Source organism: Cydia fagiglandana, chromosome 27 (genome assembly GCF_963556715.1).
Source record: "Cydia fagiglandana chromosome 27, ilCydFagi1.1, whole genome shotgun sequence".
Classification (NCBI taxonomy): domain Eukaryota; kingdom Metazoa; phylum Arthropoda; class Insecta; order Lepidoptera; family Tortricidae; genus Cydia; species Cydia fagiglandana.
This window is the reverse complement of record NC_085958.1, coordinates 8,153,382-8,180,357: the sequence shown is the minus strand read 5'-3', so window position 1 is coordinate 8,180,357 and position 26,976 is coordinate 8,153,382. Positions and strand designations below refer to the sequence as shown.

General features: G+C 40.6%; 1 protein-coding gene across 2 annotated transcripts in view; it reads left to right on the top strand.

The window, feature by feature from the left end:
- Positions 1-26,976, top strand: part of LOC134677907 (acetyl-CoA carboxylase) — a 140,409-nt gene that overhangs the window by 19,321 nt on the left and 94,112 nt on the right. Inside the window, exons 1-14 of one of the 2 annotated variants that reach the window (XM_063536353.1) lie at positions 1,550-1,817; positions 12,460-12,577; positions 14,391-14,498; positions 17,424-17,564; positions 17,938-18,118; positions 18,771-18,973; positions 19,852-19,945; positions 20,357-20,472; positions 21,454-21,627; positions 22,961-23,123; positions 24,410-24,572; positions 25,637-25,781; positions 26,146-26,255; positions 26,592-26,758. In XM_063536353.1, the coding sequence (XP_063392423.1) occupies positions 1,552-1,817; positions 12,460-12,577; positions 14,391-14,498; positions 17,424-17,564; positions 17,938-18,118; positions 18,771-18,973; positions 19,852-19,945; positions 20,357-20,472; positions 21,454-21,627; positions 22,961-23,123; positions 24,410-24,572; positions 25,637-25,781; positions 26,146-26,255; positions 26,592-26,758 (2,149 nt within the window). In that variant the 5' untranslated portion in view covers positions 1,550-1,551. Of the gene's footprint in view, positions 1-1,549; positions 1,818-12,459; positions 12,578-14,390; positions 14,499-17,423; positions 17,565-17,937; positions 18,119-18,770; positions 18,974-19,851; positions 19,946-20,356; positions 20,473-21,453; positions 21,628-22,960; positions 23,124-24,409; positions 24,573-25,636; positions 25,782-26,145; positions 26,256-26,591; positions 26,759-26,976 lie in introns of those variants that run through there. The other variant, XM_063536352.1, reaches the window with a different exon arrangement.

The following is a 26,976-nucleotide window of genomic DNA, read 5'->3' as shown; positions in this document are numbered from 1 at the left end:
CGTTATAAATAAATGTTTATTACCTAGGTTTATATAGTTTACCTAGGTTTTCATATTGATTACGATTACGCACTGCCAATTCTTTTCATTTTAAATTCCAAAATTACATATTTTTATTTTATTTTTGTAGGCTGATTTAATTTGATTTTTGTGGCTAAATACGACGCATTGGTACAGTCACCTGCAATAATATGTTACTCTTCGGAGGGCGCAAAAATATCTGACACTGTCTTATTTGTAGAGCCATAAGAGCGTGTCACATATTTTTGCGGCCTTCGAAGAGTAACATATTATTGCAGGTGACTGTACTAAATGCCATACCCATTATAGAAACATATAGGTCTGTATTTGCTTTATCAATAGGTACACTCGTATTGAAAGGTGGATTCATCTTCCGTGTTTTACATGCAAACACTACTATTTTCTTAGCTAAACATAGTACAAAGTCCAATACGCGTGTTACGTACCTTTATGCGTATAATTATATTACAAAAGTCAAGGACAATGTCAAACGTGAGATACTTAAAACTAAGCATTTTACATCAAAACGTTAACGCCCTGTATACATTTGTATTCTGTAACTAAGGAAAAATATGTGATATTAAGCCGTTATTATAATCTGTAACTATTCACATCATTGTTACAAGAACTTTTGTATAATAAAAAATAATGAATCGTGAATAAATTTTACATGTGACGGTAGCGAAACGGCCAGCCGCATATTTTGACTGAGGTGTAGAGTTTGTGAAGTTAGAGCTTGCAGAGCTTGGCTCTACAAAACTTCTGATATTTTTTTGAAAATGCGTGCCTTATAACCATAGGCATAGTCTTGGCAACATTTTATATGAAAATGTTTTTGGTGGGATATTTATTATTAATTTTTTTTTCTTAAAAGCGATAACCGTATTGTTTGTTGATTTACTTGCTGCCCTTGCGAGTGGATAGCACCTATAATTGAACTATAAATAATCAAAAAATGCATATCGACGTACATGTAAAATAAATCGTTTATTTTTAAAATGTATGTAAAACCGTGCTATTCAAAATGACGCAAATCGACCTTAAACTGAGTAAACACTTCAGTCGTGTCACTGGCGCCGGTTCATCTGCAAGTTTCTTAATAGTTAATTCATTAGCTTACGTTCTTACAGAGATTTTTAATTATACTTACGATAACATCTATTCTGAAAACGTGTTAACACTTTCTTCTTAATAGTTTAGTATCAACATTTTTATAGTCCAGAAACGTGGATACAAAATTATTAGTGATTTTAATGTGCAATATTACGCTAATGACTTCACTATAACACGTTACCTAATTATTAGATTAAATACTTTCTATTACCATAATCCCGGTCACATTGCAACGCGTAGTGATAAAAGTGGCATCAACACAGGTTTAGTAGTGTTTTCTACACAAGAAAATTATAAAAAAAATACCAAAATCCCGGTCAAATTACAACGCATAGTGATAATACGCACCTGCACAGTTTAAATAGTGTTTTCTATACAGGAAAATTATAAAAATGTTCAAGTGAAGTTAGAATTTGTATGAGTGTGTTCACCGCTTTCACAAACGCTGCAAGATACGTATACAGCAGCGTGATGATGAAACGAAGGACCTCGAAGCGTTTTGTCATTGGGGACAATGAGGAACAACCGTCATGGGAACTCGACGAGGGTACAGAGGTGTTGCCGAATATGCAGAAGTTCCAGATGACACTGGAAGCTGAGCCGGAGGATGATAAACAGGAGGATAGGACGCAACAGGACGGGAGTAAGGGACTGCTGCAGCCCCCGAATCCGAAGACGCTAACGTAAGTTTTTATAGGGAATATTACCTAAAACTCAGCGTAGGGGGCGCCTCTAGTACAAATAATTGAATATCATACAGGTTGGTTTTCGATAAAGTATACAATATTAAAAGGGGTGAAATAAATAATTTCAATTTCAATGTATATAGGGGGTTTACGATAGTGACATTAGGGTTTGTGTAAAAGGGGTGAATTTATTGCCAATTTAATTTAAATTTAACAGTGTTTTTATTTATAGATTATTAAACTTAAAATAAAATATATAATTGAAGCTTTATAACCGGCCTATTGTTATTACTCTGCATTTGTTTTTTATTTTTATCAAAAGTAGCAAACGCGTCCACTAGGTGTACCGCCAAAGATTTTACTACGAAATTTAAAAAAAATTAAAAAAAACTAATAATTTAAATAAAATTGGGTAAAATTTAACCCTTTTTTTTTACACATACCCTAATGTACACTATCGAAAACCACCCTGAATTAATGGAAATTGAAATTATTTATTTCAGGCACATATTAATATCGTATGATTCGTATGTATGTATGTAACGCATGTTTAACTGTTGTTTAAACAACCAATAAACACGATTTGTAAAACAAGTTGATGTCAATAAGAGTGTCAATATTTTTCCTTTTATGAAATTTTATCGTGTACAGGTCTGATCAGGATGTTGATGCGGATGTTGATGGGTAAATAATCGTTAAGGTCGTTATTTTCCAATTAAATTTCATTTTAATTATACAAATCAATCAACTTAATAATTGTTGTTATAAACTTGTAGGAATAAAATTTTATTTCGTCGGTTTTTCGTTTGTTCCATTCCAAACTCTATAGTTATTTTCATTTGAAGTAAATAAAGTTTGTTGTGTAGGTACACTCTGTATATCTTTAATAATTATATGGCGGCTATTAGGTTCGGAAATTGGAACTGATGTCAGGCGTGGGTCACTCCGCGATTTCGTCGCTTTGCTGAAGGCAGGGCCGGATTAACCCTAAGTCAAAGTAGGTAACTGCCTAGGGGCCCCGCCTCGGCTTGGGGGCCCCGCCTCGGCTAGGGGGCCCCGGCGGCACAGCGCGCACCAAATAAAATTCTCAAAAGGCTCAGAATTCATGAGTAAATTTTTTTATGTTATAATAATGAATATGCTTTGTTATTGTTTTTTTTCGATCCATTCTTTAAATTAATGAAATACTGTAATAAAATTGAAGCAATACGTAAAAGTTTACGAGGCGCATTCTGCGTATGTACCTGTTGTAAAGTTGTAATAATAGAGGTTTTCTTTATTGTGTTCCACATCTCCTCTACTTCAGCTTAGCCTTTGGCGTCGCTGCGCCAAGCTCGGCCTGCGGTCTCACTTTTTAATACAAAAGACATTGGTTCGTGTCTGTGCTGAACTATTTATCCTGAAGCCTGATGAAGCACGGCTTTGACTTCGCATGAAAGCTCGCCTCACTGGGGCACTTCGGACTTTTAGGCCCAGATGAAGATTGATACCCGGCCTTTTAACACGGTTTCACAATTTGCGATATTGTCAAAAAAATTCGCGCTCGCTGCGCTCGCGTTTATATTTGCTTCTTTAATTGACTCTGTATCTGCATGTTAGCTTGACTGGTAAATTAATAGAGGTACCTAGACCAAGAAAAGTCAGCAATGATTTTGATAGCATACGCAGTGCAAGTGTTATTTATACGTCATAATTTCATAGAAGTTTTGACGTTTAACATAACACTTGCACTGCGAGTACTATCAATATTATTGCAGGCTTATGGTCGGACAATGGCTGTTCAGCCTCTCAAAATATTAACTATTGAGAAAATCAACTTTGCGGCACTAGTGAACTTAGCTTTTAGCCTCGCTTAAAATTGACCATTAGAGGTAGATAAGAAAGTGACGCTGAAGCTCTCATCTTTGGTATTCCACTGGGAATTGGCCTTAAGCCTAAAGGGCTCTCCCCACACTTGACGCGACGCGGAATTGGCAAAAACCGATAGAATAAAGCTTTATGTCCACGCAATAAGAGCGAAAAAGACATCGTTCGATTTGGATCGGCTCGGCCGACGCCTGAAGATTGAAATTAAAAACGCAAACTTTTATTTCCCTGTACTGAATGTACTGTGTGCAGAATTGACTGTAGGGGGCCCCGAGCTTCGCACTGCCTAGGGGCCCCGACATCCTTAATCCGGCCCTGGCTGAAGGTAGCAAAAAGTACATCCGTTCGACCCCAATTTTGGGGTTTGCCATAAGCCGCGCTTGGCGCTTGGCGCTGTCGCCACCTAGCGGCCATATCTGTGCTGATCGTGACAGACGCGTTTTGTTAGAGAGTGAGTCTTCTGTACCTATTAGTACTATTATTTATTCTGTGCTGATGTGTTTGTCTGTCTGTACAAACAGCAACACTCGTACATTTAACAGTGTGTTCGATGCGATGGTACGGTCAAGGAATTTAATTTCGGTAACTTTTCGTACCTTGTCACAGTGACAATAGTATGAGGTCCCTAGCGATTTTTATATTAATTGTCACTATGACAAGGTCCGAAATGGTACGAAAATAAATCGTTTTACCTAATTCCTGCCATACATAGAAAGATTTTTCTGCCAGACAGTACGGCTACCATCAGTTTTGCATTGACATAAACGCTATCGTGAACGTAATTTACTTTCTATATATCTCTTTCGCACTAATGTGTCAGTAAAAGCGAGATGCATAGAAAGTAAATTACGTTCACGATAGCGTTTTTGTCAATGCCAAACTGATGGTAGCCGTAAAGATCTGACTTACCAATTTGGACTTAAATCCCTAGCTAAATATACATCCCGAACCATGCTGCACACTTGCATACTGTTTTGTATTTCGTAGTGTACTGCGCTCTGAATAAGGATACAATGACCTTTCCTAATAAATTAGTAATATCGGTACGATTTCTGTACAATTTGAAGAAGCTTAAATTTTGGAGTAAATATACAAGGTACAGTGTACGTGATAACTGCTTAATATATAATTATACTAATATACTAATGAATAATTTCTATAGTTAGTCACAAGACTCGCAAGTGTAGTAATCTAGTTTAGAAATTATTAATTTAGAAATTCTGCTTGACGATTTGTAATAGCTATATGTTTATACTTATGTGGACGCTTGCTTAGTCGTTGTCGACTCTTCTAAAATCTGTACATTACTTACACCTTTTTTTTCGTATTACTTACATCTTCACTATGGTCCGTTTTTTTTAGCATTAGAAAGAACTTCGCAGAAGTAAGCTTGTGGTTCCAAATCCGGCACTTTTAGCGGTAATAATTTGAAGTAAATTATATGTATTGACCATGCTACATTAGATAATTCAATAATTATTAACAATTAAAGAGAATAAAAACTGCACGCTTGCTTCTGTTGAGTTCTTTCTAAATGCTAAATAAAACGAACTATAGTTAGGCATATTTTTATATAATGTATGTATGTATGTACTTAAAAAAAGTACTACATCTAATAAAAGTAACAAAAGTATTGCGGGTGGCGTTATAAAAAATAATTTCAAATGCCGAATTTAACACTTTTTTTGGGATAAGGGGTTATCCATTAATTACGTCACACGAATTTCTAGGTTTGTTGACCCCTCCCCCCCTCCTTGTCACACTTGGTCACATTTGACAAACGCCCTCCCCCCTAGTGTGACGTCACATTTTTTCTACGAAATCGCCAAATCGAATTAAGTAAGTACCTAAGTATTATTAATATTTTATCAAAATATTTGTTGACGATATAAATATTTGTAATTTTATAACTTAAAACTGCTCAGGAAAGTAACTTAAACGAATAAAAATGATTATCGTTTTAAAATCTTGTTATTTAAATGTACGGTTACTCATGAAGTTAAAGTGACGTCACAATGTTTGTGTCTCCCCCCTCCCCCATGTCACAATATGTCACATTTTCTTGACCCCCTCCCTCCCCCTAAACGTGTGATGTAATTAATGGATGACCCCTAATTCCACCTTATGCATTTTATACATATTTGATTTGGGTAGTTTATTTATTGCTTAAAATCCAAAGATTGTCTGGAAGAGATCGCCCTTTAGCGATAAGACTACCGATTGTGTTACCTTTAGGCACTTTTAAGATTGTGATTTGTATAGTGTTTTGTTATCGACATGTGCAATAAATAATGATAAAGACAATTGTATATTTATTTAGTGTCTTTTCGTGACATGCATTTAAAATTATCATAAGAAGTGTCTGTCATTACATTTATTGCCGTTATATTCATTAAAGTAGTTGTAAACGTTAGCTAATGGTATGATAAATTTTCTGACTAAGCGACGAAAAGTGACGAAACTGCAATACTATTCTGCATGTACCTGCATACAATGTACAATTGCCATGTATGTATTAGCTTAGGAATATGACTGTTTGCATAAAACTCGTTAAGGCCAGGGTCCCTTGGAATATGTGTTTTTTATAGTCCATCTTTATAAAGTATCGGCATTGGAGTGCTATCTCTACTTGCACGGCTACCATGAGTTTGCATTTGACATTCGACTGCGTGAACTCGATCGTATTACCTCTCGATTGCACCAATCAATACATCAGTGCGATTGAGATGGAATGCAATCGAGTTCAAGCAGTCGCTACTGTCGCTAGCGTCAGGCGTGGGTCACTCCGCGATTTCGTCGCTTTGCTACAGGTAGCTAAAAGTACATCCGTTCGACCCCAATTTTGGGGTTTGCCATAACCCACGCGTGGCGCTGTCGCCACCTAGCGGCCATATCTGTGCTGATCGTGACAGACGCGCTTTGTTAGAGAGTGAGTCTTCTGTACCTAGTTCTATTATTTATTCTGTGCTAGCGTAAACGTCAAGTTTGACATATTCACTCGTGGTAGCCGTACTGTATTCAATATACATATTTACAAGTGGTTATTTTACTTATGTAACTACATACTGCCTTCTTTATGCACGTAAGGTCATTTGACACACTTTTGTAATAAACCGGTTTTATTTACATTACCTCCATGCATATCATAAATTAACAAGAAGTTATACCTACGAAAGAAATACTTGGTTGATCTTATTTTGTCAATACTTGTCAAAAGAATAAGGTTTAGATAATATATATTACTATGCGTTCGTATTGTTTCGTATATATAATTGTATTATACAGGGTGTTACTGACCATGGGGCTTTAAATTCAGGGCTCGATTCTACTCGCTAAACTGAGCTAATGGCACCAACTCCGAAAGCCCGAATTTTTTTTTTTTTACTTTTTTATACATTTTGGCTGATCAGATGTCGACGTTTTCTATGGAAAAGCTAAAAAGACTTCCCCGATTTTAGGGTTGGTCCCATAGTGAAAGTAACTCAGTTTAGCGAGTAAAATCAAGCCCTGGAATTAAAGCCCCATGGTCAGACACATACTGTATATGTAGTAGTAAAAATAGTAATTATAACTAGCTTAGTAAAATCCTATTTAATAGAATATCCCGCGTATAACGCCATTTACGTTGATATGTATCTGCAACTTAATTTATTATGTTTTCATGTACAATTTTCCACTTAAGTCGTGTTTTTGTCGTAGTCTCTTCAAAATCGTAAGTACTTGTACATTATTATTAAAAAGAAAATGTACACAAATCGAGTCACTTTACTATACGCTATACTACTATACTAAACTACATTACTTTTACTCAGTATACCAAGCTGTGAAATGAACTGTCGTCTGCGTTGTATTTCCAGACCGATACGAACTTCAAGAAAAGAGCGTTCTGCCATCTTAAAGCCCGGCAATGCACTTACAACACCTCGAATATTGCTGGTGTCCATAGGCGACGTTAATCGCTTACCATCAGGCGATTCGTCAGCTCGTTTGCATCCTATATCATAAAATAAAAGAAAAACGATTTGGAATTCGTAGAAATTTAAGAGAAGTACAAAGTCAAAGGTACAGTCAAGGAATTTAAATTCCGACCCATTTCGTACTTTGTCACAGTGACAACCGTATGAGGTCTCTAGCGGCTTTCATATTGATTGTCACTGTGACAAAGTACGAAATGGGTCGGAATTTAAATTCCTTGACTGTACCTCTGACATTTATAATTATGTATTAACGTTCCACCTCATAAGCTAAGCAAGGTCAACTCGATTCGATAATATTATGTAAACGCTTGTTTTTAATATTGGATCCTGTTCTCGAACTAGTAAATGGATAGGTGAAGCCTGACCAGGAATAGGTATATGATCGAGCGCCATCTTGCGGAATTTCACTGGAACTAATTTTTAGGATTCCGTACCCAAAGGGTAAAACGGGACCCTATTACTAAGACTCTGCTGTCCGTCCGTCCGTCCGTCCGTCCGTCTGTCTGTCACCAGGCTGTATCTCACGAACGGTGATAGCTAGACAGTTGAAATTTTCACAGATGATGTATTTCTGTTGCTGCTATGACAACAAATACTAAAAACAGAATAAAATAAAGATTTAAGTGGGGCTCTCATAAGGTGTATTCGGGTAATACCGAATGTCGGATAATTCCGAAATTTAGATGAAAATCACCCTAAATTCCATCATAATAAGAGTCTCTTTTCGGAATTATCCGACAGTTTTCGACATTCGGAATTACCCGAGTAAACCTTACAACAAACGTGATTTTTGTACGAAGTTAAGCAACGTCGGGCGGGGTCAGTACTTGGATGGGTGACCGTTTTTTTTTTGCCTTTTTTTGCATTATGGTACGGAACCCTTCGTACGCGTCCGACTCGCACTTGCCCGATTTTTTCATACTAAACTGAACAGTCACCCTATACATGAGAATAAAAGCGCCCTCCTGACAATGATCATGTATTACTGGTCAGGCTTTATATTATTATACAGTATATTTAAATGCTAAATATCTTTAGAAGTTTATAGAGGAACCACAACCACATCAACAATATTTTTAAACAGATAAGAGTATATTCACCGTGAATAAAATGCACGAAAAACAAGTTGCAGACAACAATGTAAAATGTATTACGCGGGAAATCGTATCATCAAACGGGTTCTTCTACTAAGCACTATCATAACTTGGTAGGTACATACATTATTATTTATTATACTTTGCGTAAAATTTCTTTTAATCTGCTGTCAAAAAACCGCTGAATAATCGCTGGCTGAATACAAACCAAAGTTATATGCTATAATTAAAAAAAAAACATGCTTCAATTACCTGAAACTTGGCATGAGCATTTACGTAAAATAATATCTCTAGAGAATAGAGCGAATAAAAATTATGTATGTGTAAAACATAAGTCGTTTTAAAATAAGAGCGTGAACCTTTTTTTAATTAATAGCCTATATACTTTCTTCCGTGACTCTAAAACTTGCGTTATGATCAAGCTGAAATAGAGACCTTCATTCTCTCTCGGTCAATAAGACATCTGGGCCCAGTTTTATAAAGTTACAAGTTACAGGTTACAAGAGTACAGGCTACAGGCACCTGTAATGCACTGTGAACGGCTACAGGTGTTTTATAAATACACATAAATAATTACAGTTGTAAAGAACCACGGTCAATCTCGATTACATGTGAAATCTACAGGTGTGAAGGACATCACTGTTTTAAAAAAAACGTGTGTCATAGAGACTCGGTTCTCTACTAAATTATGTGTTTTTGTTTGCAGTAATTACTGGAAAAATGGCCAGAAATGAAGGAAAAATCGAGTGGTTGAGAGCGGCGTTCCATGCCAAGGTTATACTTTTGGGCCGTTTTCAGATTCAGATTAAGTTAGATTTAATGAAATATTTACGTAATAAGTAAATAACATGTAAATAAGTAGGTACTCTTTCACATTCTTACATTAAAATGTATCGTTTCGGTAGCGGCTCAAAGATAAATACGGTGTGTATCGAAAATTATGAATAGTACACTTTACCATAATGTGAATGCACTATACTTATATAAAGAGACGAATGCTAATAAATCAACGACAAATATCGGCAATAATCCCTTTCCATTTCCTAGTAGATAAAATAAAACGAATTGTCAATAAAATCAATATCAAACATATTGTCACTTTATTTCCTATTTACTATATATTTCAGATACATTAACAAAAACTGATAAGGTCAGTGCATGGAAAAGTATGCATGCCCTGGCACAATCGTTGGCGTTGGTGCTTAACAATAAAGAGTAAAGTTTAAAATCTCTCAGAAAACGAGTCTACAAGTAACTGCTGTTGTGCTGTTACAGGACTCAAGACGTATGTAAGTTTTTGTTACAAGTGTACCAATCTACACTTGTAATTTACAATTTTTTTATAAAACGTCTGTTCGATTATGATTTTAAAACTATAAAACTCCCGTATTTTCGTCTATGGTTGAGCTACAGGCACTTGTACCTGTAACCTGTAAAATTGTAACACAGTACTTTTATAAAACGCAAATTGTAAAAAACGGAGCAAGTGTTGCCAGTAAACGCCTGTAAACTTGTAACTTGTAACTTTATAAAACTGGGCCCTGGTTGCTTGCCAGTCATAATTTCAGATCACATTTTTACTTGCAATTAATTTCATCGCACGACACATACGTCCTACGCAATTAATGACGTCATAGGGTCAAGTAGGTATTCAAATAAATGCGGCTTAGATTTCATTTACATTTGTACTGTATTATATTATATGTATGTTATATTTTAAATTTAACGTAGCTTGTAGCCTTTATTTTCTTTTTTCTCTTTTATCAGTAAGATATTGCGTTCGATTATCGGTGAAGTTTGCAGACCCGCGTCTCTGTGTACGATTTTTCCAAGACAAGTGCACCCCATTGCGACCCTTGTTATAACATCGAAATCAATTCCATATTTGCAAGCACTAAGTTCCTAATACACGAGAACAGATAATGGATTTAATTGACTTTGATAATCACAAATGGTATTATCTTGTTGTTTGTTTACATCAACTTTATCGATATGACCTTTTCACTTCTCTAGGGTAAACATGCGCTAGACTAATACAAATTATGAAATTAATGCAATCCTTTGCTGGGAAATGGCAACTCTGATTCAGTTATCTATCGTCCCACTCTAACGTTAGTTAATCAATAGGAGTGAGCGGGAGCACACGATCGTACGATCCGTCAGGAAGTACAATTGGCGAATTAAACGTCAAACAGTATAAAGTAAAAACAAATCTATCGTGCGGCATCGAAATGATGAATATTTACTATTTAAAACAGTTAAATACGATATTAAATCGCGCGATTTAGTTTATTAGTGTTATAATTATTGTGTTTATTGTGGAAAATGTATCGTTCAATGAATGGATTGTACTCAGAGAGCCCATACAGGTTAGAAATTATAAATACAAGAAGTTTTCTATTTCGTATTTTAATAATGTTTCGCAGAGATTCTTTGGATGTATTAAAGGTTCTTTGCTCATTAATTTACTTATAATATTCTTCTTTTTTTTTAAACGGATAGGGCAGAGATTGTAATAAGTATGCCACGGAGATTTCACTTAATTTCACTTGCGTACTTCACATTTTTATACACGTAATAATAATTTAGAAATCAGACTTCATAATAATCATAATATATTATAGAATATTAGACTGTTTATTTACCAATAACAATCAAAATGATACTAAAAATAATATTAATTTAACAGATCTTAAATTAACTTATAGGTAAAATGCTCCTCAGGTCACCTTCGTTTGTTATGGTGCCCAGGAGGCTGGCTGCGATTCCTTTTTGGATGGCCAGGCTTATTCTCTGGCCGAGGTAGCTGCCAGCCCTCTGGTCACCTGTGGTGTCGATGAGACACTGGGACTGGGACTGACTCGCACTTGTCCGGTTTTTCACAATGTTTTAAATATAAAGAAATTATCAGCCATTTATTAAATGGTCAACCATTAGATATATATTGCTAAAGCTTACATACTGTAAGTACTGTGGGTCATTGTGCTAGTTTCTGTCCAGCTCTAGTTTTTGTCTACTTGACTTTATGACTGAATGTATGTATTAATAAAATCTAATATTACCTTACTGTAGGTCTAGAGATCTAGAAATTACAATAAACATGCTCTACGAGAGTGAAAACATTAAAATAAATTAAATGAAATCAGTTAAAGAACCTCAGATTTCTCTTCCATTTAATTGGGCACAGAGTAGATGACAACTGGTGAGCATAGGTCTCTCTTTGTGTACGCCACTTATCCCAGATCTAGGCTAGTCTCATCCAAAAGTGCCCCATGATTTTTCGAATGTCATCCTACACATCATCTTCCCAATGAGCTAACGGACACATTTATTATCTATGGCAGTATTTTTCAAACTTTTTCATGACGCAACCGCCTTAGCACAAACAAAATGTTTCACTTATGTATTGTTTTAAAGCTGGCAGAGGCTCCCGACCCCCAGTTTGGAAACCACTGATCTATAAATAAAATAAAAAAATAAAAATAAAATGCATTTATTTCAGACTAATAAGTGTCCATAGTGTGTTAGTAACAAGAAAATACTTAAACAACTATATTAGTACCTAAACCTAAGTGAAGCGAGGACCAGTGCCTGACTAGGCCACTGTCCCGCCTCCCCGCTACTATGCTCAGGAGGCTGTGGCGGCTGTCGCGGACTATAGGTTTTAAGGTATATTCTAACAAAAGTATGTTCTTCCCGCAGGCCGTCTATGTCCCAGGGTACGGTGATCCACAGCCAAAGGTTCCAGGAGAAAGATTTCACCGTTGCCACGCCGGAGGAGTTTGTCAAGAGGTTCCAGGGCACGAAGGCTATTAATAAGGTATGTGGTATTATCGACCTGGGTATGTCCTTAAACTACGTCCAAGACCACCGGTGGACGGGCAGCAGCGTCCCTCAAATTCGGTGTACTCGACTGCGATCGCCAACCCGCCTGCCAAGAGTGCCAAGCGTGGCGATTATGGCATTCATCCCCCAAAAAGGGCCTATGTTCAGCAATGGACGTCTTATGGCTGAGATGATGATGATGATGATGATGATGTGGTATTAACAAATAAAAGTAACATATCAAATTTGCTCAAGAGTCTCAGTTAAGTTAAAAATATAAATTAAACCCACCGTAGTGTGATGAAGGAAAAAAAATACAGATATTCACATTCATAATATCAATGCCACGTTCAAAAACACGTTGGTCTGACGACTTACGGAAAGCAGGGAAAAAATGGGATGCTACTAGGAAGGGACAGGAAACGCTGGAAGGATATGAAGGAGGCCTGCACCCATAAGGGATCCACATAAACAAATTTTTTATCTTTTGCACCTAACTCCGACTTGTTTGCCGACGAAAGTCATAAACTTTTTAAAGATTTTTTACGTTTTTGCGAATCAAACATGCAATAGGTAGCTTAGTAATCGCTTTATTATTACTTAGGTACTTAATTTTACTACTTAATTTTACAGTGCATTGGTGTTAGCTGTAATGCTGTAAAATTTGATTTCAAATAAATATCAAGTATTATATAAACAACGAAATGTAAAATTTTATGTAGAAATAAAAGGCTATATTATATTATTATTTTTATAATATCAATGCAACATTTATGGATCCTATAATCTTTCTAATCTTTGTCTGTGTGCGCAGAGACCTTGCATCTTGACCTAAGATCGCGCTAATGATCAATTATGATCAATTAAATGGCATTATTGTGATCGTGACATTCAAATGTATTTCATTATAATTATATTCGTCATGAACACGCCGTTGATGAAATGCAATTAGTGTCTTCTTCCTCATGAGGGTCGCGACCACATGAGGTCGTTATTTTGTGCACCAAGGCAGGCGTGCCTCACTCCGCCATTTCGTCGCTTTGCTACAGGTAGCTAAAAGTACATCCGTTCGGCCCCAATTTTGGGGTTTGCCATAAGCCGCACGTGGCGCTGTCGCCACCTAGCGGCCATATCTGTGCTGATCGTGACAGACGCGTTTTGTTAGAGAGTGAGTCTTCTGTACTTAGTACTATTATTTATTCTGTGACCAAGGCTCTCCATTCTGAAGCGCTGGTGGCCTAGCGGTAAGAAGGTGCGACTTTATATCCGGAGGTTGCGCGTTGAAACCCTCGCTCGTACCAATGAGTTTTTCGGAACTTATGTACGAAATATCATTCGATATTTACCAGTCGCTTTTCGGTAAAGGAAAACACCGTGGGGAATTTTTGACGACCGGTCTGGCCTAGTGGCTAGTGACCCTGCCTGTGAAGCCGATGGTCCTGGGTTCGAATCCCAGTAAGGGCATTTATTTGTGTGACGACACAGATATTTGTTCCTGAGTCATGGTTGTTTTCTATATGTATTTAAGTATTTGTATATTACATATATCGTTGTCTGAGTACCCACAACACAAGCCTTCTTGAGCTTACTGTGGGGCTTGGTCAATCTGTGTAAGAATGTCCTATATCCTCTAGCCGCCCATTCGTCAAACCTCGCCAAGCAAAATGAAATTTTATTTTGTCAGCACAAAGTTCAAATTAGAATGGAACAGGAGACTTTTTTATAGGTCTCTGAGCGGCTAGAGGATAATATAAAAATATATATTGAAATTGACTTTAACATTGTATACTTGTTTATTTTTCTTGCAGGTCCTCATAGCGAACAACGGTATCGGAGCAGTGAAATGCATGCGCTCGATCCGAAGATGGTCGTACGAGATGTTCAAGAACGAACGGGCTGTGCGGTTCGTCGTTATGGTAAGTTCTAGTCAAATGTGACGTCCCACGGGTAAAGGTACCTTATGGGTGATTGTGCACTACCACTACAATGAATTCTACTGTCCGGCAGTCCGAGTTTTCATGGTCCGATGTTGCATGAAAAAAACGGATGATTGGCTTGTGCACTTGTCCGTCTTTTTACTCGCAGGAGCGGCGCAGTGGCATGAAACACACACCCCCCCTAGCCCGCCCCCGCCCGGCCAAGTCAATAATACTAATTCCAGACGCAGTGCACAAGCATAAACACGTTTTACATAGCTGTCATCTCGGACCGGAAAAACACTGTCCAGAATGGGGAAAAGTAAAATGTCGGACGGTAAAATTACGTCTAGTGCACAAGCTACTATACCTATACATTTAATGGCGTGCCATATCGGACCGTAAAAGTTCGGACTGCCGGACAGTAAAATTCATTGTAGTGCACAATCGCCCTATGGCGGTTGGCGCTTACGCTATTATTAACGCCGCTCCAATATTATTGTGCCGCTATGCGACGTAAGCGCCAGCCGCCATAAGGTACCTTTTGCCGTGGAACGTGACAAATTAAGAACCTTTCACAGAGCGCTGATGGCCTAGAGAGGGATGCCCCCATAGACTAGGAATCCTCTATGCCGAGTTTAGAGCAATTATTTCATGCTACCGATGATGCCAAAAATGCGGGGGTGCGCGGGACGAGGTGAGCGAAGTCCCGTGATGTGATTGGTCCGTTCAAAGACACGGACGTCACACAAAGACACTTTCGACTCTAACATGGAGTAAAATTACCGTATGCGTAGCAGAGGGGATAGCGCGACTATGCTCAGTCTAGAGGATGTTTTGTCTGTGGATGCCCTCCTCCATGCCCCCCAGACGCCCGCCGGCAGAGGCCACCTGAGCTCGTGAGCCACATAGTATTGTATTGTAGTTCGGGCGATTTTCCACAACTCGACGACTTGCGCCTATTTTGCGTGATAGCGGGTAGGTTAAGCCGACCACTGACTAACAGGCCGCCGGACGATATCGGCCTGTCAGTTAGAACAAAAATTTGACAGCTCCGAACAACTGACCGGCCGATATCGTCCTGCGGACTGTTGGTCAGTGGTCGGCTTTAGTCCTGCCAGCCCAGAGGGGCTACCGCGAAAACCGAAATTCGCAAATTGCGGGGATCTTTCTCTTTTACTCCAATGAAGGCGTAATTAGAGTGACAGAGAAAAATGCCCGCAATTTGCCCGCAATACATTTAATGGCGTGCCATATCGGACCGTAAAAGTTCGGACTGCCGGACAGTAAAATTCATTGTAGTGCACAATCGCCCTATGGCGGTTGGCGCTTACGCTATTATTAACGCCGCTCCAATATTATTGTGCCGCTATGCGACGTAAGCGCCAGCCGCCATAAGGTACCTTTTGCCGTGGAACGTGACAAATTAAGAACCTTTCACAGAGCGCTGATGGCCTAGAGAGGGATGCCCCCATAGACTAGGAATCCTCTATGCCGAGTTTAGAGCAATTATTTCATGCTACCGATGATGCCAAAAATGCGGGGGTGCGCGGGACGAGGTGAGCGAAGTCCCGTGATGTGATTGGTCCGTTCAAAGACACGGACGTCACACAAAGACACTTTCGACTCTAACATGGAGTAAAATTACCGTATGCGTAGCAGAGGGGATAGCGCGACTATGCTCAGTCTAGAGGATGTTTTGTCTGTGGATGCCCTCCTCCATGCCCCCCAGACGCCCGCCGGCAGAGGCCACCTGAGCTCGTGAGCCACATAGTATTGTATTGTAGTTCGGGCGATTTTCCACAACTCGACGACTTGCGCCTATTTTGCGTGATAGCGGGTAGGTTAAGCCGACCACTGACTAACAGGCCGCCGGACGATATCGGCCTGTCAGTTAGAACAAAAATTTGACAGCTCCGAACAACTGACCGGCCGATATCGTCCTGCGGACTGTTGGTCAGTGGTCGGCTTTAGTCCTGCCAGCCCAGAGGGGCTACCGCGAAAACCGAAATTCGCAAATTGCGGGGATCTTTCTCTTTTACTCCAATGAAGGCGTAATTAGAGTGACAGAGAAAAATGCCCGCAATTTGCTAACTTCAAAAAGTAGCCGAAAACACCTCGCGTGATTTGTGCACAACCCCTCATCTAAATCGGGCTTTAATGTTGAGGAGGTCTCTCGGATGTTTTGCCCTGTATGAAAGGTGTGAGAAAGGTTCTCGAGTGGCGACCACGTACCGGAAGGCGCAGCGTGGGTAGACCCCCCACAAGGTGGACTGACGACCTGGTAAAGGTCGCGGGAGTCCGCTGGATACGGGTGGCGCAAGACCGGTCATTGTGGCACTCTTTGGGGGAGGCCTATGTCCAGCAGTGGACGTCCTCTGGCTGATATGATGAACACCATGTGAGAGGCTGTTTCTTCCTTCTCCGTGCATCCACAGCACAGGGGATTGTCTGTGACCTCCAAGCCTTGATGGCCAACCAAATTCTTTGAGGAGCAGGAAGGGGAAAACGCCTACTATACAGTTGGCAACAACAGACAAGGCTGTCGTTACATTATTATGGTACCATCGAGCTAATCTGATGATGGACACAAGTGGCCATAGGAACTCTGATAAAACAACGCAACCTAATTGTGTTTTGATTTATTAGTGCATACGAACTTAATATACATACTTAAAAAAAACATAATTAAATAACTAACCTATAAAACTTAAACTAAATCTAAAAATAAATAAAACTAAACTTAAAATAAATGATTAGAAAATATCCATCGGCGGCATGGTGCCGTAGATATCTATTGTGTTTGTGTTTTTTAGAATTGTCTCAATGAGTACCTAGTGAAAGAAAAGAAAGATACAGTAAGCGATTAAAGCTTATATCAAAAATGTTCTTTTTTGGAAAAATAATACTTTTTGTTATTGACAGGTGACCCCAGAGGACTTGAAAGCGAACGCGGAATACATCAAAATGGCGGACCACTACGTGCCTGTGCCCGGCGGCTCCAACAACAACAACTATGCCAACGTCGAGCTGATCGTCGATATAGCTATCAGGACTCAAGTGCAGGTACTGTTACTATTAGCCCCTGACTCCCCCCTGTTACAATTTACCGCACATTTTTTGCATTTATTATATAGAGAGCACACGCTTGGCGAGTGTCATTCATACGTCATGATTTCATAGAAGTTTGACGTTTAAAATAACACTCGCACTGCGTGTGCTATCAAAATCATTGCAGACTTCTCTTGGTTCTCTTGGTATCCCATCCTCGTCGCCACTGAAAAATATGCCTTCAGGCCAGGATATGGATGAGACCAAGGAAACACGTCCGTTCGGTATAGGATTTATTTAAGAGACAAAAATAAACCTACCCACATTCAGTCGGCGCCTGATTACTTAATCTACCCACATATTTCACACAACTTTTCCTCTTTTTCAGGCCGTATGGGCAGGATGGGGCCACGCATCAGAGAACCCCAAATTACCTGAGATGTTGCATCGCGCGGGCGTCGTGTTCATCGGTCCCCCCGAAAAGGCCATGTGGGCGCTGGGAGACAAGATCGCGTCGTCCATTGTGGCCCAAACGGCGGATATACCGACGCTACCATGGAGCGGAAGCGGTTAGTATATCATTATTTATAATACTATTGTCATAAAAGGCCATGTGGGCGCTGGGAGACAAGATCACGTCATCCATTGTGGCCCAAACGGCGGATATACCGACGCTACCATGGAGCGGAAGCTGTAAGTATATCATTATTTATAATACTATTGTCATAAAAGGCTACGTGGGCGCTGGGAGACAAGATCGCGTCTTCCATTGTGGCCCAAACGGCGGATATACCGACGCTGCCATGGAGCGGAAGCGGTAAGTAACGCTGTAGCCTATGGACGTTATCAGAAAAAACGTAACAATTAAATTACAGCTTAGAGACAGACTACGTTACATTCAGAAGAGGTTAGTACAAGTATATCATTATTATGGCCATAAGTGACAAGTGCTTGGGGCATTTTAGATATCTCTGTCGCACTCTATCGTGATCATATGTTATGAAGTAGACACTGTAGCCTAATTTAGCTAGCAAGATTAGATCCGAATATACATACTTACATTGATAAAAGCTTGTAAAAACGTACTAAACTTTACCGCCCGCCCGCCGCCTGTTGTTACCTCTATTGTTTTTGTTTATGTTATTGTTCATTTGTTGTAAACTACGTGTATGTGAGGTGTGCAATAAAGAGTATTGTATTGTATTGTATACTTTGTTACAGACCTCAAAGCGGAATACAACAGTAAAAAGATCAAGATCTCATCGGAACTGTTCGCTCGCGGCTGCGTGACCACGTCAGAGCAAGGTCTCGCCGCCGCCCACAAGATAGGGTTCCCCGTGATGATCAAGGCCTCCGAGGGTGGCGGCGGCAAGGGCATCAGGAAAGTGGAGAACGCTGATGACTTCCCCACTATGTTCCGACAGGTGAGTTGCGAGAGGTTGTCAGTAGATGGCGCTGATCGCCTACAACGCGCTAGCGGTTTTTGTTTGAAATACTAAGGGCCAGTTGCGCCATTCAGTAACCCGGGGTTAACCGGCTAAACTAGTACAATGTGACTGAGTTGCGAGAGGTTGTCGGTAGATGGCGCTAGTAATATCTCCATCGCGCTAGTGGAATTTGTTCGGGCGGAATGAGATGTAAAAGTCAATTTTTAGCTTGTTACAATTAACACATTAATTAAAACCAAAAATATTACTTTGCTAATCCGCGAAAAGGTCTGACGCCCGGTGGGGTTTTCCGTTGCCGGGCGTCAGACCGTCAACATCTCCTGAGGATGCCTCGTAGAGAGGCGAAACACGTGTCGAGTATTGTTCTTTTGTTGGTGGTTTGTTATATTTATTTGTGTATTTATGTTTGCGGTGGGAGGGTGGGATCATTAATTGCATGTAAAAATACGCAAGTAAGTATAACGGGTTAGCACTGATTGACTAGCACGTTATCTTTTCGCGGATTAGCAAAGTAATATTTTTAGTTATAATTACAATAGATGGCGCTGACCGCCTACATCGCGCTAGCTGTTTTTGTTTTAGATACTGAAGGTCGGTTTTTAGTTTGTAGCCAAATTTTATTTTCTTTAGGAAAAAGCAGATTTTGGAATTCCTCTGCTCTAGAGCAAAAAAATGGGTCACATTTAAGGCGAATTCTAATGTGTTTATTAATTATTATTCATTATTGATGATTCAAAATAATGAATTGTTGCTGTTATAACTGTTATTGTTATTAACCTAAGTTTCGTGACGCATTGGTTTAACTGTAATGTCATGTAAACATTATTATCAATAAATAAATAATTTATTCAAAGGTGCAAGCCGAGGTGCCTGGCTCGCCGATCTTCGTGATGAAGCTCGCCAAATCGGCTCGCCATTTGGAAGTACAACTCATCGCTGACCAGTACGGTAAGACCTCACTATGACAATTCACTTTAAAATGATACTAAACTTGACTTAGAACTTAAACTTAAAAAATTATTAACCTCAAACGTCGCAGACGCTTAAAACCCCCCCACCCCCCACCTGCATCAAAAATCTGGGTGGCTCCACTTCTTGAATCCATCCTGGGGTCCTAAGGACCAATCCTGCCAAAGGAAATCTCTTGTTCATGCAACGCCGTATGTTAGGCCCAGCACCATCCGCTACTCATAACTAGTCCAAACAAAGTTACGGAGTCAAAAATTGTGTTCCTAGCATTTCCCTCCATATCTTCTTATTGCTTGGCCTAAAAGTTCAGTTCTTATTTTTTTGGCTAGAAAATTTCAACCTTATGGGAGTTGAGGTTAATTTTTTTACATAATAACCTTAATTTGTCAGGCAACGCCATTTCCCTGTTCGGACGTGACTGCTCGATCCAGCGTCGGCACCAGAAGATCATCGAGGAAGCCCCCGCGGCCATCGCTAGACCCGACGTCTTCATAGAGATGGAAAAGGTAAGCGTGTCCCGTAATACAGTTAGACCAATACCGGTATTAGGGAATGCAATAACCGGCCAAACTTCATACCCGGTTACGGTTATGCCACGGTTATTTTCTACGAAAAATTATAAATTTACAATGAAGGAATTAAAAAAATACAAAAATCTTTATTTTAGTAACTACAGTATTAGGGAATGTGAGTAAAAGTCTTAGTTTTTTAATAAAACACATCAAATACAGTAAAAGTAAAATATGACCTTGGATAAAAATATTTCATAAATAAGGGAACTAAATTTGGTATATATTTGTGTTATTAAAGTCCACGAATGACAAACATTTTAGTCACAGGCGTCACAACCAAAAATGGCAGGATTTTGTGGTCATTACATTTTATAACATTCAATTTTAGTCATAAATAAATTACCGAAAGTAACCGTAACCGGTTATTCGAGTTTCCAATATTCGATTTTGAAATTTTGTCTAAATATTCGGTATATTTGCATTCCCTAACCGGTATGCAAAGATTTTGATAGCCCACGCAGTGCAAGTGTTATTTTAAACGTCAAACTTCTATGGAATTTTTTTGAAGTTCATTCATTTATTTTAAATGGGTCACTCACGTATTATTAAGTCGTATAAACACTCGACATGTTTCGATGCGATTTTCGATGATCTTCTTCTCGGAGCAACGCCTGGCCATTACCGGGCGTGGCCGCACGGCCGCTCAGGACGGCTCCACCCTAAAAAAATAACCCCGTTAAAAAAAAAGTGTGTTCGAGTCTCACGGGAGATTTAAAGTTAAGCACATTAACGCCACTCGCCTCATCCCACTAACCCGGGGTTAAGCGGTTAAACCGTTAACCCAGTGTCAAATTATTGAAACTATTCTGGTAACCATGGAAACTATAGGTTTAATCGGTTAACCCCGGGTTAGTGGAATGGTGCAAGTGACGCTTAATCAAAGGTCAAAAGGTTAACTAACCCCTCTCTTTCCAGGCCGCAGTCCGCCTAGCCAAAATGGTGGGCTACGTGTCCGCCGGCACCGTGGAGTATCTGTATGAGCCCGCCACTGGGCAGTACTACTTCCTGGAGCTGAACCCTCGCCTGCAGGTGGAGCACCCGTGCACGGAGATGGTCGCCGACGTTAATTTACCCGCTGCACAGTTGCAGGTATGTTGAGTTGTCTACTGTGTCTCCTACTCTGTCTCCTAGGTCTCGTACACGTCTCCTATGTCTCCTACACTGTCTCCCACGTCTCCTACACTGTCTCTAATGTCTATTACACTGTCTCCTATGTCTCCTACACTGTTTCCTATGTCTGCTATTATGTCTCTTACACTGTCTCCTACGTCTCCTACACTGTCTCCTGTCTCTTACACTGTCTCCTATGTCTCCTACACTGTCTCTTATGTCTCTTACACTGTCTCCTATGTCTCCTACACCGTCTCCTATGTCTCTTACACTGTCTCCTATGTATCCGACACTGTCTCCTACGTCTCCTACACTGTCTTCTAAGTCTGCTACACTGTCTCCTATGTCTCCTACACTGTCTCTTATATCTCCTACTGTGACCCCATGCCTCTACTAGTGTGTAAGTGGCCGTGGCCCGGTACGACTGTGGCGCCGTTCTATACTATGTACTTCCTTCGAGATGGTCGCCGACGTCAAACGAGTAATTATTGTTAAACGAGTAATTATTGTTAATTTATTTATATGTTTATTTATACATAGGGATTTCTATATTTTAGGGATCTCGGAAGCGGCTGACATTTATTATAATTATAATATGTATACAGGGTGTCCCAGAATTCGACGTCAAGCCGTAAACGGATGATAGACCAAGTCATAACAGTTATCATAAAAATACAAAAAAAAAATCCAACGCATGTTTTTTAAAAATTATGGTCACTTTAAAAATTCACTAAAAAATCCACAGCCTGTAATTATTCAAGATTACACAATAATAAAAAAATTAGAATAAATTATGGAATTTGTAGTAACAAGAGTTAAAGAACCATTACAGGGTGTGGATTTTTTAGTGAATTTTTAAAGTGACCATAATTTTTAAAAAACATGCGTTGGATTTTTTTTTTGTATTTTTATGATAACTGTTATGACTTGGTCTATCATCCGTTTACGGCTTGACGTCGAATTCTGGGACAGCCTGTATATTAGTGCAAAATTGAAAATCGTATACATTATTTCAGATATGACCGTGCTAATGCTGTGTTACATTTAATATCGTAGTAGATACTTTATTGTCTGAAGTGCTGATAATCTGTAGAATTGATAATATGTAGAATTAAGATTCTGTATAATTGAAATTATGTAGAATTGGGTACCTGTAGAATTGTGAATATGTAGAATTAAGATTCTGTAAAATTGAAACTATGTAGAATTGGGAATCTGTAATAGAAATCTGTAGAACTGGGCCTAAACCAATCTGAGAATGTAACCACTAAATTCACTGACACACTTTTTAAAATAATCCCCTCTTCCATAGATCGCCATGGGTCTCCCACTGTATCATATAAAGGACATCCGCCTGCTGTACGGGGAGGGACCCTGGGGTCTGTCGGCTATCGAGCTGGACGAGCCCAAGCAGCGCCCTTCACCTTGGGGTCACGTCATCGCCGCCCGTATCACTTCAGAGAACCCTGATGAAGGTCAGTATCGCCATGGGTCTCCCACTGTACCATATAGAGCACTTCCGCCTGGGGTCTATCTACCATCGTGCTCAAGCAGCGCCCCTCGCCCTGGGGTCACGATGTCGCCGCCCGAATCGCTTCTGAGAAGGTCAGTTGACAGGCAGATCGCCATGGGTCTCCCACTGTACCATATAGAGGACACCCGCCTGGGGTCTATCTACCATCGTGCTCAAGCAGCGCCCCTCGCCCTGGGGTCACGATGTCGCCGCCCCTATCGCTTCTAAGGTCAGTAGGCAGACAGATCGCCGTGGGTCTCCCACTGTACCACATAAAGGACATTCGCCTGCTGTACGGCGAGGGACCCTGGGGTCTGTCGGCTATCGAGCTGGACGAGCCCAAGCAGCGCCCTTCACCTTGGGGTCACGTCATCGCCGCCCGTATCACTTCAGAGAACCCTGATGAAGGTCAGTATCGCCGTGGGTCTCCCACTATACCATATAAAGGACATCCGCCTGGGGTCTATCTACCATCGTGCTCAAGCAGCGCCCCTCGCCCTGGGGTCACGTTATCGCCGCCCGAATCGCTTCTGAGGTCAGTTGACAGGCAGATCGCCGTGGGTCTCCCACTGTACCATATAAAGGACATCCGCCTGCTTTACGGCGAGGGACCCTGGGGTCTGTCGGCTATCGAGCTGGACGAGCCCAAGCAGCGCCCTTCACCTTGGGGTCACGTCATCGCCGCCCTTATCACTTCAGAGAACCCTGATGAAGGTCAGTATCGCCATGGGTCTCCCACTGTACCATATAAAGCACTTCCGCCTGGGGTCTATCTACCATCATGCTCAAGCAGCGCCCCTCGCCCTGGGGTCACGTTATCGCCGCCTGTATCGCTTCTGAGGTCAGTTGGCAGACAGATCGCTGTGGGTCTCTGTACCATATAGAGCACTTACGCCTGGGGTCTATCTACCATCGTGCTCAAGCAGCGCCCGTCGCCCTGGGGTCACGATATCGCCGTCCGTATCGCTTCTGAGGTCAGTTGACAGGCAGATCGCCATGGGTCTCCCACTGTACCATATAAAGGACATGCGCCTACTCTACGGCGAGGGACCCTGGGGTCTGTCGGCTATCGAGCTGGACGAGCCCAAGCAGCGCCCTTCACCTTGGGGTCACGTCATCGCCGCCCGTATCACGTCCGAGAACCCTGACGAAGGTCAGTTGATGCTAGATCACAACCACGGGTCTCCCACTGTTCCATATAATAATGTGGTATATTATTTATTTATGCCAGTAAAATTTCTTCGCCAGGTTTCAAACCGTCATCCGGTACGGTGCAAGAGCTCAACTTCCGCTCATCGAAGAACGTGTGGGGTTACTTCAGCGTAGCGGCCTCTGGAGGCCTACACGAGTTCGCGGACTCGCAGTTCGGACACTGCTTCTCGTGGGGCGAGACTAGAGAACAGGCTAGAGAGTGAGTACATAAGCACATACACATTAGTTAAAGAACGTGTGCGGCTACTTCAGCATAGCGGCCTCTGGAGGCCTACACGAGTTCGCGGACTCTTAGTTCGGACACTGCTTCTCGTGGGGCGAGACTAGAGAACAGGCGAGAGAATGAGTACATAAACACACATAGTAGTTAAAGAGCGTGTGGGTTACTTCAGCGTAGCGGCCTCGGGACTCTCGGGAGGCCTACACGAGTGTAACAGTTATTAAGAAGGCGATGACACTTTAGGGTTCCGTACCCAAGCGGTAAAAAAGGGGCCCAATTACTAAGACATCACTGTCCGTCTGTCTGTCTATCACCAGGCTGTATCTCATAAACCGCAATAGTTAAACAGTTGAAATTTTCACAGATGATGTATTTCTGTTGCTGCTATAACAACAAATTTTAAAAACAGAATAAAATAAATATTTAAGTGGTACTCCCATAAAAGAAACGTGATTGTTTTGCCGTTTTCCGCGTAATGGTACGGAACTCTTCGTGCGTGAGTCCGACTCGCACTTGGCCGATTTTTAACAAGCTTTTATTAGGTCGACCTGTATGTAACTAACTATGTAATGGAATCTAAGGTAACTAATTTAACCATCTTCCAAGGATCGTAGCGTCATGAAAATTGGCAGCTGTATGTAGTTCTGATGACAATACAATAATATGATACTGTCGAACTGATCTGATGATGGAGACAGGAGGTGGCCATAGGAACGTCGACCTGTATGTAACTATGTAATGGATCTAAGGTAACTAATTTAACCATCTTCCAAGGATCGTAGCGTCATGAAAATTGGCAGCTGTATGTAGTTCTGATGACAATACAATAATATGGTACTGTCGAACTGATCTGATGATGGAGACAGGAGGTGGCCATAGGAACTCTGTGATGAAACAACGCAACCTAATTGTGTTAGGGGTTTTTAGAATTGTCTCGATGAGTATTAGTTGTCTGCCGTAAGAAAAGTACAGTCAGCGATAAAAGCTTGTACCAAAAATGATATTTTTTCCAAAAACTTATTTAACGTTATTTTTCCTTACAGGAACCTAGTAATAGCTCTCAAAGAGCTCAGCATCCGAGGTGACTTTAGAACTACTGTGGAATACCTCATTACGTTGTTGGAGACTCCCGCCTTCCAAAACAACGATATTGACACCAGTTGGTTGGACGCCCTCATCGCTGAAAGGGTACGTCTTACTAACTATTATAGTTTCAGCTTTCCTCACACCTCAGACTGACCGTTGTCTGTAATCAAATCTTGCAAGTTAAATTTGACCCACTTCCCGGTTTCCGATTGAGCTGAAATTTTGCATGCACGTATAAATCGGATGACAATGCAATATTATGGTACCATCGAGCTGATCTGATGATGGAGACAGGAGGTGGCCATAGGAACTCTGTGATGAAACAACGCAACCAAAAATTGGGTTAGGGGTTTTTAGAATTGTCTCGATGAGTATTAGTTGTCTGTTGTAAGAAAAGTACAGTCAGCGATAAAAGCTTGTACCAAAAATGATTTTTTTGTCAAAAACTTATTATTATTTAATCCAGGTACAATCAGAGAAGCCGGACATCATGCTGGGCGTGATCTGCGGTTCCATACTCATCGCTGATAGCATCATCACCACCCACTTCCAAGACTTCAAGAGTGGCCTCGAGAAGTAAGTCAAACGCAACTTGTTGCACTAAGGCCACTAAGCACGAATAATTGCGTTGCTGGGCGTGATCTGCGGCTCCATACTCATCGCTGATAGCATCATCACCACCCACTTCCAAGACTTCAAGAGTGGCCTCGAGAAGTAAGTCAAACGCAAGTTGCTGCACTAAGGCCACTAAGCACGAATTATTGCAATATAATATTTTAAACTTTCGCGTGCTGAACACATATTAACTCACATTTATAGACGGGACACGGCCAGACCGGTCGACGGTCGTCATATTTCTATAAAAATATGACGTTGATTAGATTAATCTGACTTATCTATTATTTTACACAGAGGTCAAATCCAAGGCTCCAGCCAGCTCTCGAACTGCGTCGAAGTGGAACTGATCCATACTGGCAGCAAATACCGAGTGCAGGCCTGCAAGTCGGGGCCCACCACTTACTTCATAGCCATGAACGGGAGCTTCAAGGAGTTGGAGGTGCACAAGCTGACCGACGGCGGTGAGTAGACCGGGAGAAGACCGAGGTTAAATGGAAAGACCGAGGGTCTTTTCAGCTTAAAATATGTTTTGTAGCTTATGAGCTAATAAAACACTGTAGACCGTGAAAAGACCAGGATTAATTGCAAAAGACCGAGGGTCTTTTCAGCTTAAAACATGGTTTGTATGCTAATATTAGCATATGAGGTAATAAAACGCAGTAGATCGTGAAGACTGAGG